Here is a 14011-nt window from a genome sequence, read left to right on the forward strand (position 1 = left end):
TACTAATTTTTAAAATTTTTTTCCTATCATATTGTTAATTTCCAAGAGTTGGTTCTTGTTGTTTGATTATTCTATTTTAATGGCATCCTGCTTTTGTTTTGTAAATATGGTATTTTCTATTATTTCTCAGAAAATAGTCACTGTATTTTCTTTGAAGTTTTTTTCTGCTGTCTGTGTTTTTCTCCATTTCTAATTTTTCATGCTTCTTTGTTTTGGTCTTTCTATTTCATGTTGGAAGCTTTCTTTAACTCTCTGGTGATCCTGGTTGTCCATATTTAAGAATGAAGCTCTAAGAGACAGATTTGAAGGTGTATGTACATTGTGTGTTTGTTGACCAGTGGGCTTCAGCATAGGGTAATTGGCTAGCCAGCTGGAGTTTTTCTGTCAATATCTGTAGATCTTGCCTCTTGGGCTACACTTTCTCCAGGAAGAATACTCCCGTCTTCTTGGGAGTCATAAGCCTGGTTGTCACTATTCTAGGAGTCATGTTGGGGGAAGGAGCCTGGGACTCTCATTATTAAGTATAAAAACTTTAACGTCATCACTCTTTTTGTGGCCCACCTAAATTTTACCTTCCTTTGGATTGAGTGTCCCAGCTCCAGAGCTGCTCTGAATCGATTTAACCTGTTTCCAGCAGGGTCTGGCTCTCCTCAATAGAGGTGCGGATGGCAGATGTCTAATCATTCCTTGCAGGGACGTTCAAAGGGCTTTCCCTCCTTTAAAGTTCTGCCTCACTACCACTTCTATAGTACTTGGTGCCTCTAATTCCTAAGCCTTTCTGGGATTCTCAAGGGGGAAATCTGCTTGTTGCTTACCAACATTCCCCTCTTCGGGTACTTAGGTTTAATTGCCCCCCACTCTGCTAAATCAGTTATCACTTTCCATCTTCATATTCAGTGGGTCAGAGTTACAGATATCCCCTATTACTGACAGATATGGAGGGTTGGTGTTTCTGTTCCTTGTTCTCCTTGTTTGGGAGTGATATTTGAGAGGAGGAAGAGAGTGAGGAAGAAAATCTTGATCTCACTAGCCTCAATCAGGAAGTCATGAAAGAAAAAAGAAGTTACAAAAAAAGTCATTGGTGGATCTATCACAGTCAGCTAATTGACTTAGCAAGTATTTATTAAGCTCAGGTATAACATGGTGGTTAAGAGCATCGGCTTTGAAGGCAGAGTACTGTACATTTACTTAAGCTCTCTCCATCTTTTAATTATTTTTTTTTTTTTAATATTTTATTTATTTGCTTGACAGAGACAGACACAGCAAGAGAGGGAACACAAGCAGGGGGAGTGGAGGAGGGAGAAGCAGGCTTCCCGCAGAGCAGGGAGCCCGATGCGGGGCTCGATCCCAGGACCCTGGGATCATGACCTGAGCCGAAGGCAGACGCTTAACGACTGAGCCACCCAGGCGCCCCATCTTTTAATTATTTTAAGTTGGGAGTAATAATAGTACCTACCTCATAGAGTTGTTGTGAGGATTAAATGAGTTAATACACATAAAGAGCTTGCCTGGCACCTAATAACCCCTCAATAAATGTTTATTATTAGTGTTATTAATGTTGTTGTTCTTTTTATTATTACTATGTTCCAAGCACTCTGCAGGTGATATCATGGAGAACGAAATAGAAATAAGGTCTCTCCCCCAATGAAGGGGAACAGTTTTACCATTTCAGGGTGCTAAGAACACTAGGTCTAAAATTAGGACTTTTAGGGGCACCTGGCTGCCTCAGTTGGTGGAGTGTGCAATTCTTGATCTCTGGGTTATGAGTTCGGGCCCCATGCTGGGTGTAGAGATTACTTACAAATAAGAAATCTTAAAATAAAATAAAATAAAATTGAGATTTTTATTTTTTGGTCACAAATTCAAGACTGGGATAAGGTACTTGACCACTATGCTTTCCAGGATGATATTACTAGAGTTCTGTGCTCCTCTTCTGAAGTGCAAATAATGGCAGCTCTCATGTATTCAGTGCTTACTCTGTGCCAGGTAATTAATATAAATGGTCTCATCAGATCTGTAGATCAAGCCTACAAATTAGGTATTATTATCTCTACTTTATGGATGATGAAACTGAGGCTCATGGTAACTTTTCCAAGGTCATACAGCTGCTGGCAAGTGGCAGAGCTGGGATTCCAACACTAATCCGCTACCAGAACCTGACCATTTAACCACACATGAGCCTTAAAAAAAAATTACACCGTGTCCATGTCCAGTGCTTTATCCAAAGTAATATTACTAAGTAACTAACACTTTGATTTGAATGCGTTTTTCAGATTGTTTTCCTCTAACCTAGGAGGTGCTAGGGCTTTATGAGGACCCATGAAATGAGAACAATAAATCAGGGGCACCTGGGTGGCTCAGTCAGTTGGGTGTCTGCCTTTGGCTCAGGTCATGATCTCGGGGTCCTGGGATGGAGCCCTGCATTGGGCTCCCTGCTCGGCGGGGAGTCTACTTCTCCCTCTCCCTCTGCCTCTCTCCCCTGCTCATACTCTCTCTCTCTCTGTTTGTCTCAAATAAGTAAATAAAATCTTTAAAAAAAGAGAGAACAATAAATCAGAATGGAGAGATTGGGGGGTGGGAAGCCAGTGAAAAAATTCCTAATTTAGTCTCAGGATGATTGAGCAAGGATTATCACTTTGTACCTTTAAATTTTGACTTCTGAAATAAGGGTTTAGTGCCCGCATCTTTTACTTTTGCTGTCTTCCCAATGCTTGTTTTCAGGAAAATGCTATTGGCTACAAATGCATATTGCTGGAACACACATTTGGGATAATTCTTCCAAATGTGGCCTTATTTGCCTAAGCAAAGGAAATCCTCTGGATTTCTCAGCAAGCCGGGCGGGGGGGGGACGGACCTAAAGCTCCTGGCACCCATTGCTTTCTATTACCTTAAATATAGGTGCCTGGCAGGGGGCTAGCGGGCTTCAGGGGATGTGGTTAGGGCTGAAGCATTCCAGGATGGGGCCACCAGAAACTTGTCAGGAAAGGTTGCCTGCAGCTTACGGTGGCTATAGTTGGCTTTGTACATCTTCTATAAAAAAAAAATAGAGGGATCATTCTATAAAAAATAAAGGTATTGTGTTCATGAGGATCATATCAAATAGTTTGGGTTTTAGCCATCTCTTGGCTAAGTCCAAGTGTTGAGACCATGCATTATTGGAGGTACCACCTTGAATAACAGGAACTTGATTACCGTCTGGTTTCATGATCTCTGCATGTGCCTGGCTTTTTGTTCAAAAGTGATGTTGCCATTTTGTCCTTCAAATGATGCTTTCTGACCCAGGTATGTTTCAACGTATGCTTCTAAGGACAAAATGCTTTGGAAGCCAGGTTTGTGTCTTGCAAGCACAGTAAATCTCAACTGATGACAGTCAACTTAACAACAGCATGAACCATTAAATTTAACAAATTCGAAAATCACTGCTCCTGACCCAGACCTTGTTTTCTTGGATACCAAGCTCCAAGAAGCCTAAGGTAGAGCTAGCTAAATTTGCTGAATAACGAACGATCAATTGTCATTCATTTATTCATAATTCATTCAATCAGGTTCAGGTCTATGCCGCAGGCAAAACTAATAGATTGAGTCATGAGTCGGTTCACCATTCTGGGCTGTGATGTCAACAAGGTCATCCGCCTGACAGAAACTCCTGCCAATCCCATCATGCTTCTCTGGAGCTGTAGTCAGAAGCCGGGACAGAGGTTATGGAGAGGGCCCTTTCTTCCCTCACCCCACCTTCTACCTCTTCTCTCTCTCATTATTTGCAGCAGCTGCAGCTGGAGGCCTTTTATGGCCAATACTCACAGAGTGTGCCTTTGACTTATGGAAAGGGGCAATTTCTACTGCTGAAGGGCACGGAAGGGCCCAGTGGGTGAAACAGCAACACAAACCAGCTGGAACACAAATCCAAGCCCTCACAGTGAGCGTGGGCCGTTGTGACAGTTCTTTTACAACCCCGAACGCTATTGTACAGCTATGCTCTTTCCTTTAGCTTCAGGTCCCTCTACCATATTTTTGTGGCTCTGTGTGTGTGTGTGTGTGCGCGCGTGCGCATGCATTTGTGCACATGCACACGTGTAGTGTGTGTGTGTGTGTGCGTGTGCTATGTGGTGGAGGCTGGAGAATCCTGAAAAACAGGCTTCAGGCTTCAGGGTTTCAGTCATCTTGGAGAGTTGCTGTCAGTCAGCTCTAACGGGGGTCACTCCAAGAACATAAAGGGCAGCATAGCCTGGCCAGCTGAAAACCCTGTGAGATGGGTCAACTCAGAGGTGAGGGTGTTGTTTTTTAATAGTTTCAATCTTTGCTCTTGGCTGTAGGTAGATACAATCTCTTTCCCAGAAGGCTCTGTGCCTTTCAAAACAGAACACTAGCATATTCTCTGCTTTCAGGGGCTTGCTGCCCTGTGGTTTTTTTTTTTTTTTTAACTCATTTGTTTTACTAGTATTGATTTTAAACTCCACCTTCCAGCCTTAACTTATTGTCATAACCTACCAAAGCCCCAGAAAACAGGCAGGCTCTCGCAGAAATCCTGAAGACGATTAAATGGAGCATCTGAGAAAGTCAAAAGGGAGAGTTAGTGAAAGCCCCTTAAGGCACCTCAGTGTGTGCTAGGGAACTGAGGATGCACATGCCATCCGTTCGCCATGCCTCTTTGTATAGTGAGTGTTAAGGTGGGGCAGTGGAGAGAGATCATTGGATAAATACTCAAGGAACTGAAGTGTTGATTTCTGCCCTGATCTTAGTTAGCTCTGTTATCTGGGGCGAGGTTTTTGGCCTGAACCGTTGGAAGAATGGAGTTGCTCTTAACAAAAATGGGGAAGACTCATTATAGATGAAGCAGGAAGATTTGAGGTGAAAATCAGGAGCTCGATTTTGGGTACATTGAAATCTAACATCCATGTAGAGATATCAGAGTAGGCAGTTGACTTATGAGTCTGGAATTTAGGAAACAGGTCTGAGCTGAAAGTATAAATCTGAGCTTTATGGCATAGATGTGGTATTTAAAGCCATGAGACCAGGAGAGATCCCCAACGGAGTTAAGTGTTGCTGGAGAAGAAGACCAAGGACTGAGCTGTTCAACACTCTCATGTTAAAAGATCAGAGAGATGAAGGGGAAAAAAAACCCATATACAGTCCAAACGGAAATGTCTGCAAGCTAAATTTGGTCCCTGTACTAGACCAAGTGTTGGGAAATTTCATAGGAGTTCACGCTTAAACAAGACCACAGATAATGCCTATTTCAAACAGAAATGCTAAACTAGGAACAGAAAACCTGGCTTCTAGTCTGGATTTTATGCCCAGGTAAGTGACCTTGACAAATCGCTGAACTACTTTGTTCCTCCCTTTCCTGTCTAAAGAGACAGAGAGCCAGGCCAGATGATCTCCAAGTTTAGACATTCATGGTTCTAGACATTTTAGAGAGGAAGAAACTGAAGCCCAGGGAGAGGGGATTAAGTGACTTGCCTAACATTCTGGCTTTAGGAAGAGACCACAGGCCAGTGTGTCTTCTTCTTCTGTACTGTTTTAAACCCCGTATGTGTATTAGAATACCTGGGGTGCTTTTAGAAATACTGATTACTAGGTCCCAAACCTAAAGTATCTCATTTTGTTGGTCTGCATTGGGTTTGGCCTTGGTATTTTTGACACTCCTTGGGTAATTGACAACCCACTGTTCTGTAGACAGGGCATGGCAGTATCTTGCTAGCTGCTACCAAACCTCTCTGCATCTTGACTTGTCTTTCCAACACGAAAATGATTCACTCAATTTTAAACCCTTTTATTCAGATGAAGGAGGAGGATAGCTTTCTAGACCTGGTGAAACCAAAGTAGCAAGTATCAGCTTTCTCTGAAGCTCAGTAAAATGGCATGACCATAGCTTTCTTGAACTCCATCCTAGAGGTGAAATGTTATGGAAAACCATGAAGCCATGGCCCATGGGTGGTGGGGGGGCTAGGGAGGGATCGTTCCCTCTTCCTCCCTACCTTTTTGGAATAGATACAAGTTTGTTCCAAAACCAAATTTACTAGGTTAATAAGCAGTGCATCAGGCATAGTACACCAAATGCTGTTGCTTTTACTATATTTATATAGCAGGCAGAGTTATGCTGTCCACCATAGAAGCCTTACTGCTTTACAGTGGTTTCTCACCAAAGCTTTGCCGCTTTGGACACCAACAGGATATAGGGTTTCTTGGTTAAAACCCACATTCTCCATACATTACAACATTTGGCTCTGTCTTTGGGGGGTGTTATGTGTCAGTATGTATGTTTGCATGTGTATGTGTGGGGTTGTGTGTTTCAACTGTATTCTAGCGTTCACTTTCTCCAGGGAGCACGTGTCTAGGAGAAGAGCCATTTTGGACTAAGACAGGACACAGACAGGGACTGTGGAGACACATTATTTACAGCCTCACCACACTCACCTGCCATTCTAGTAGTGCCAGCAAAATGATTTTATCATGCATAATGTACTGGTCATTAACCTGGTAAATTTCTATTGGATGCCTCTTGTCTATTCCATACTTGTTTTTTTAGTGCCCTTTATAACTCTAAATCACTTTCTTAGTTTAGGAGCATAAAAATATATTGTGTATGACTGGTTTGCTCATAAAATTGTCATATTTGATATATTTAAAGATGTGAAGGCCTGGGGGAGAAAAACAGAAAAATTCAGGGGAGAAACCAAGCAAGTCTTCAGAAACAATTGTTTTTTCCCTCTGGGTCTTCATAGCTCTCCTCCACTCAGACGTGCAGCCCATACTAATGAACACAGGCTTGGAATACACTCTGAGATTGCTCTAGGGTGACCAGGGCTCAAGATAATTGTAATTTTTAAAAATAGGTTTCACCGTTGTTTGGAACCATCTACAATTCAATTTACTTTATCGCACAAGCCATGAATAATGCTATGAAAGAAAATGGACGGGCTAGTGCTGCCAGCCTGGTTCAGCATTCCAGAAACATGCAGTTCTATGGATTCAACCAGTTGATAAGGACAGATTCAAATGGAAATGGAATCGCAGAATATGTAATCCTGGACACCAACTGGAAAGAATGGGAACTCTATAGTACTTACACTGTGGACATGGAAATGGAGCTGCTGCAATTCCGAGGGACCCCCATTCACTTCCCTGGTGGCAGGCCCCCTCGAGCAGATGCAAAATGCTGGTTTGCAGAAGGGAAGATCTGTCGAGGAGGTAAGGAATGGAAAATCACTGGTAGTCAGTTTGGCTCAGTGTGGGTTATAAGGGAACCTCTTTAAGGGAAGGTGTATTTTAACATTGGAACACTCATAGAATCAGTCATTTGCATTCAGGGGAGATAAACATCTTGGCATTCCAGGTGGTTAGATTAAAATAATGAGGACAATGAGAGGTACTTTGCAGCCTTGGATAATCATCTACAATTTAAAAGCCAACCCCACTCATTTTCAAAATGATCCCACTCCCAAGGAGGTTTACTCTAAGAAGAGGAAGCCATGAGTCTTCTCCTTGGTCTGTTGTCGACTATGACCTGTGATCATTTCCCCTGCTAGAAAGATCACCTGTCCTTCCCTTGATGTATCCAAATCCTGTCAGTCAGGTCCACCCACAGAGATACCATTTCTATACCTTCTCTTCTCTGAACTCCCATTGAACTAAAAGTCTGTACCTCACAGCTTAGCACAAAATTGCTTTTCAGTTGTTTCTTGTGTATTGATTGTGTCCCCCCCTCCCAAACATACTGCTCCTTGAGGGCAGGGACCATAGCTAATAGTTCTTATGCGCCACCCCCCAACCAACACAGTCGGCATCCAAAATATACTTGCAGTTTGACTGACTGATGGAACTCCTCTAGCTTGAGGAAGAGTGGAAACTCCATCATATCTCTGAGAGCCAGAGGGGAACTTTGGGAGGATCCATATTATTCCTATGTGAGTGTACACCACACCCTTCTAAAACCACATGCATCTATTTGAAATGGACTTCAATTTCTAGTTTGCTTGAGTGTGACATACCCAACTACCTTGACGTTAGCGTCATCATATATTTCCTTCTGAAATCTTAGTAATCCATCCAAATGTTTAGGTTTTCTAGAGGCTAATTTACATCTCACTGAAACCCTAATTATCAAAACCAGACTCACCCTTGAAAGACAAGTGCTGTGTTACTCATCTATAACTCACAAGGTCTGTGGGCTCCAGTGAATTTAAAGGTCTTTTATTTTATGAAGGTGACATAATACTTACCCTTCACAGGTGAGATAACATATTTATTCTCAAGAACTCTATTGCCATCCAACTTAAATTAAGGTACTCAAAGTTTTCTATTCGTGGACTTTTTCCTCCAGAGCGACACCCGGGTCAGCCTTAATTCATGTGATTTGTTATTGTCAGAATGGTGAGTGGTTTTGCCTCAGAATGGCGAAATTGCTTTCTGTGTCCATAAAGTCAACAAGACATACTGTGCTGTAGAAAAATGGAATTAAGTTAGGTAGATGTGGCTTGATTTTAGTCTCACCAGAAAGCATGAGGAGCCACTCCGTGGTGCCCTTTATTTACAGCCTCTCTCTGACAATGCCATTCTTCCTCTTGCTCTCTACAGGCATTGACCCTGCCTTTGCTGTGATGGTCTGCCTTGCTTTGCTTATAGCCCTGCTGTCTATTAATGGATTTGCTTACTTTATAAGGTACATTTTTTGTTCTTTTTGGATATTAAAATACAAGCCCGTAATAGCCTTGTGAATATTTATTTCCAGGAAGTCATGTTTCAGTACAATTTCCTCATTACGTGACCCGCTGATTTTCTGTTTTCCATAGCAGTTTACTGTCCCTACTGGCCCCATTTAGAGTGAAGTGTTTTCATGATGCCAAGAATAACTTCCTCAGCTGTGTTATCAGTGTGGTTGCCTGTGAGTAGATTTGGCTTGCCACATTATTGTGAAATAAGAGAACTAGTAGTTTAGGGCCTGTGTACTCCCTATCTATGCTCCCTTTTCCACTGGCAGAGTCTCCACTACCCATCTCTTTCCCCAAATGGTATGGACTAGTAGAAAATAGAATTGGGATATTTTAACCAGGTCCAAGAATTAGTCAGACTTTCGTGAGAATCTAGGAGTTGGGAATAATGGTACTAGTTCACAGGATTGTAGCAGGGATTATTAAATAAACTAAAGTAAGTAAAACACCTAGAATAATAATACCGACTCAGAGTAGGTGCTCAACAAGTAGTAAGGTCTCACCTCCTTCCCAGGCACATGGGATTCTCCTGCTGATTGTTGGGAGCCCAGAATCCTCACTTTGACGCTCATACTTTTTGCCATGGGTATTATACTCCAGATCCACATTGTCCTTCTTCCTTGAACAAAAGCTATCCTAGCTAATCACCAATATCATCATTATCATCACGTCTTTGTCCCTCTCCCTGAGATCCCATGAGAGGTGACCAACTACTCTGATGAATGAGTTCTGGATCGGGGATAAATGGCTGAAGATGGCTTAATATGATGCTCTTTTCTCATAATCTTTGAATTTTAACGGTTGAACCCTCCCCATATTAAGATGATTTGGGGAAAGTAAAAAATGAAATCAACCACGACCCTCCCACTTTACCTTTTCCATCCTGCTAACCACACCTTTGTTATCTCTTTGTAAGAGTGGTCCTGACAAAAATATGACACAAACTTGGTGGGGAATAGAATGGAGCTCCTTTGGCAAGTTCTGAGAAAAAATGTCCAGAGTGTATTAAGCAGCTGTGTAAATCTGGACAAGACACTAAACCTCTCTCTGCCAGAATTTTCTCATTTGTAAAATGAAGGGATTGGATTAAGTGATCTTTAAGAGCCCTTCCAGCTCTGATGTTCTAACAAGTCCGTGAAATCCTGGCTTGAAACTCTAACAGGTGGTACTCTTAGCGTTTAGTATGTTGGCATCACTCTGAGAAACCACTACTATTCAATCTCCTCATATTAGAAACTTGATAAAGCCATACAGAGTGGTGGGTAGCTTGTGAATTGCTAAAACACACTTGACAAAGACATTAGTTCAAAGGAGGTTTTTTTTTTTAATTTCTGCGACTGTGACATACTCCTGCTCAGAACAGAAATTTAATGTATTGAGTTTAGCTGTTGTCAAAGGCCAAAGTATTGAGTTAACATCATTAGATGCTTAGTGAAAATAAATGTTATCCAACCAGAAAGCTCCCCTCTCTAGGGAGATTTGAAGAGTAATAGTCTCTGGCTGCCTGATGCCAAAACATCCCATGGCCAGGTTGAAAATGGAGTCACTCAGCTGCTTAGGTTACTTGTCAACCTCCCACCTCACCCCCTATGACTGGCCTCACTGGTCTTTCCCATGGAACGGACTGGTTCTTTCAGCTTAGAGTGAGCTCAATCTGCAATTCTTGGGAAGGCAAGGATAAAAAGTCTGTAAAATCACGAGGGGGTTGTTTGGAGTTTGTGGGCTGAAGGGCCAAGAAGGCTGGAGAGGGACATGATTGGAGAGGAAAATGAGTTTGAGACAATTGGTACTCCAAGTGGTACTGAAAACTCAGAGATGGGAGAGAGGCACATCATTTCCCAGAGTCACTTGGTCCTTGGTTCTTCAGCTAACAAAGCACAAAAGATGCCCTCTCTTTGCTGCCTGCCTCCCTCTCTCTGCCCACCACGGCTGCAATCAGAAGAACTGAGCGTCTGATGAGTTTCTGTAATAGATGGTGATTACTTGCAGGAGAGTGACTCTCTGTTCCTTCCTTTTCTCTGTGTTTTGATTGTTTAAGTTTTTTTTTTTTTCCAGAAAGAAAGATGTGCAAAGAACCCAACCACCCCAAAACAAAGGATTCTTTGAACTCCTCCTTTCTCCGGACTCTGAACCAGATTGCCTCGCCTTCCTATAAAGCTCTCCAGTGCTTTGTAAAACTAATGATGATAATGATAATAATGAGCTCTTATACTTTCATGGTGCTTCATGCTTTTCAGAGCACTTTCACATATATTATCTCATTTGATTTCCAAAACAACTCTATAAAGCGGGTAACGCAGGAACCATTATCCTGCTAGACAGATGAGGCCATGGGGGGCGTGAAGAGGTTAAATTTTTATCTAAGGTCATCTGGCTAATTAATGACAGAATTTGCACTACACCCCAGGTCTCTGCATTGGGAGTCTGATTCTCTTTCTACTAGAGTGTGTAGCGTGGTTATTTTCACAGGTGTGCCTACTTTAAGACAATTCACTACACATATGAAACGGATAAGTTAGGGAGTAATGCTTTACTTTGCCAAAAGATTCATGTGCTCTACCCAAGAATTCACTACAGGGCTCTTTTAATTTTCCCTGCAGGGCAGCAGCTCCCACAGTGATAAGGGACATATTTGTTGGCAGACAATTAGAAACACATTAATTGTTTGTTTACAAACCAGTGGAATCACTGAGACAAGCGGACTGTGTTGCTGGTGCTTAAAGCTACAGTGACATCGAAGACTTCCTTACAGCAACTTGACAAAGCATTTTGATTCAGTGGTTGTTTTCCCCACTCTGGCACTGGGCTTTAATACATTCCACAGGGTGACCATTAAGGGGTTGTGGAAAAAGCGAAGCCAAACTGTAGCTGTCAGCGCCCCCAAGACAAAACAAAACAAAACAACCACGCAGACTAAATCCAAGGTATCCTTCAGGTCCTCAAGTTGTCAGGTTGGCTCAACTGAGATGACCTACCTGGCTGTGTGGGTAGACATCAAAAACTTCTATGTGTCTAGTAACTGATTTGTAGGAAATCATTATATTTGCTGCAAATTAATGGGCATGTTTGAAGAGAATCAGGTTTAAACTGTGTCTGTGTAATGCTCAGACAAGAGACCAATTCAGTAAAAGAAAAAAAAAAAAAAAAAAAAAAAAAAACCCGGTCAGCCCACTTGTTTGGAATCATGTAGACAAAGCAACCAACTGATTGAATTTTTCCACTTTTCAACCTGTCGCTTGGGCAACGCATAGACGCTACTTCGCAAGACAAGTGGTCTTGTGGGCAGAAATCTGGGCCCACAGCCAGGAACCAAGGATTGGAGTCCCAGCTCTGCCTTGGCCCAGGGGATCTCACAATTTGCTTAATTTTGTTTTGTTTCTTTAATGTGTTTTTGTGTCTATAAAACAGAGATTAATGCTTCTTGGCCTGGGTATTATTAGAATATATACTGTGGCGTATGAGAAAGGGTGTTGAGTTCTTTACGAGTATTACAAGGTGCTGTTTTGAATGTGCTCTTGATGTGGGATCACCATTTTATTAGTCTGACTTACTGTCCCCATGCAGCATCCTCACTCTTCCCTTTTGATGCCTCTTCAATAGCATCTTCATTTTTCTCTTTTGGTCTTTGTAACTCTGCAAGTCGTGAGAACCAGGGTTGCTATTTCTCTTTGCTGTGGGTGCTAAGGTAAAGACCTATGTGCGGTTAGTCTTCCCATTATCTGGTATATTTTAAAACTTCTATCATGGGGCAAATTTATTCTGGGTTTGCAAAATACCCAGCCGCCTGTGACCCTCTGATTTTACACTTGTTTCAGGCATCGTATAAATAAAATCCAGTTGATTAAAGGACCCAACAGAATTCTACTTACTTTGGAGGATGTGACATTCATCAATCCCCACTTTGGCAGTAAGGTAAGGAGCATCCCCCTGTCTTGCTGCACTGTCTAATATGGTATCCACAAAGCACAAATGACTACTGAGCACTTAACATGTGGTGAGTCTGGGGGCACCTGGATGGCTCAGTCGGTTAAGCCTCCAACAGTTGATGTCGGCTCAGGTCATGATCAGGGTGGTGAGATCAAGCCCCGTGTTGGGCTCCGCACTCAGCGTGGAGTCCACTTGAGGTTCTCTCTCTCCCTCTCCCTCTGCCCCTCACCCCACTCACGCTTTCTCAGTCTCTGTCTCTCTCTCACTCACATCAATCAATCAATCAATCTTTAAAAACATGTGGTAAGTCTGAAATGAGATGTGCTGTAAGAGTAAAATACACTCTGGATTTAGAAGATTTAGTACAAAAACATGTAAAATATCTCATTAAATTAAAAAAACATCAACTACATGTCAAAATGATAATACTTTGGATGTAGTTGGTTAAATAAAGCATATCATTAAAAAAATTTTTAATTTTTATTATGTTCAGTTAGCCACTGATGATCTCACCTGCTTTTTATGTTTTTTAATGTGACTACTAGGAAGCTTATAATACATATGTGGCTCAGGTTACAGTTCTAGTGGATAGTGCTGTCTTAGAACAGTTTTGTGAAAGTGATGCAGTGCACTTTGAGCAATAATGTAGCTTTGACTTCATATAACCCTTCTCTAGTCTATCTGAACTCCACATTTGATTGCTTGTTCCTCAAGGGCAGAGGTACATTTTCTCTTAATGTTAGCCCATAGCAACTGACCTCCTGCTGATGGTATAATAGGTGCTCGTAAAAGTTTGGTGAATGAATCAACTAGTGAAAATCAGTTGAATGTCCCCCGGGGTTCTGTTCTGATGGTGATTGTATTAAAACTGGTGCTCTTCACTGAATGCCTATACTGGCCCTGGGCTGGACTTTGTGAGCGATAGCATGGAGTCCCTGCCTTCAAAGAGATTATAGTTAAGTTAGAGAGGCAAATTATACCACACAAGAGAGCTGATAGCTGCCATATTGCACAAAAGACACTAGAAATATGGTAAACATCAGAGGAAACATATCAGTGGAAGAAGGTTTTTTTTAGCGACCCAGCACTAAAGCTGGGTCTTAAACAAGGATGGATAGGATTTGTCTAGGTCACAGGTCCCGAACTGGTAAGCACTTTTGTTTGACCCTTATAGTTATAAAAAAATAGTACCCAGAATTTTGAAATTGGGAGATTACACATAAAAATCTGGATTTCTGGGTGTTTTTTATTTTTTAAAAAGATTTATTTATTTGACAGAGAGAGAGAGCACAAGCAGGGGGGAGCGGCAGGCAGAGGGAGAGGGAGAAGCAGGCTTCCCACTGAGCAGAGAGCCTGACGTGGGGCTCGATCCC

At 42.0% G+C, this 14011-nt stretch overlaps 1 protein-coding gene across 1 annotated transcript in view; it reads left to right on the forward strand.

The window, feature by feature from the left end:
- The window catches only part of GUCY2F (guanylate cyclase 2F, retinal), an 86836-nt gene that overhangs the window by 16771 nt on the left and 56054 nt on the right, over positions 1-14011 (forward strand). The window contains exons 3-5 of the mRNA XM_021678327.1: positions 6837-7191; positions 8578-8662; positions 12527-12623. Of these exons, the coding sequence (XP_021534002.1) occupies positions 6837-7191; positions 8578-8662; positions 12527-12623 (537 nt within the window). The remainder of the gene's footprint in view (positions 1-6836; positions 7192-8577; positions 8663-12526; positions 12624-14011) is intronic.

This window comes from Neomonachus schauinslandi, chromosome X (assembly GCF_002201575.2).
Source record: "Neomonachus schauinslandi chromosome X, ASM220157v2, whole genome shotgun sequence".
NCBI lineage: Eukaryota > Metazoa > Chordata > Mammalia > Carnivora > Phocidae > Neomonachus > Neomonachus schauinslandi.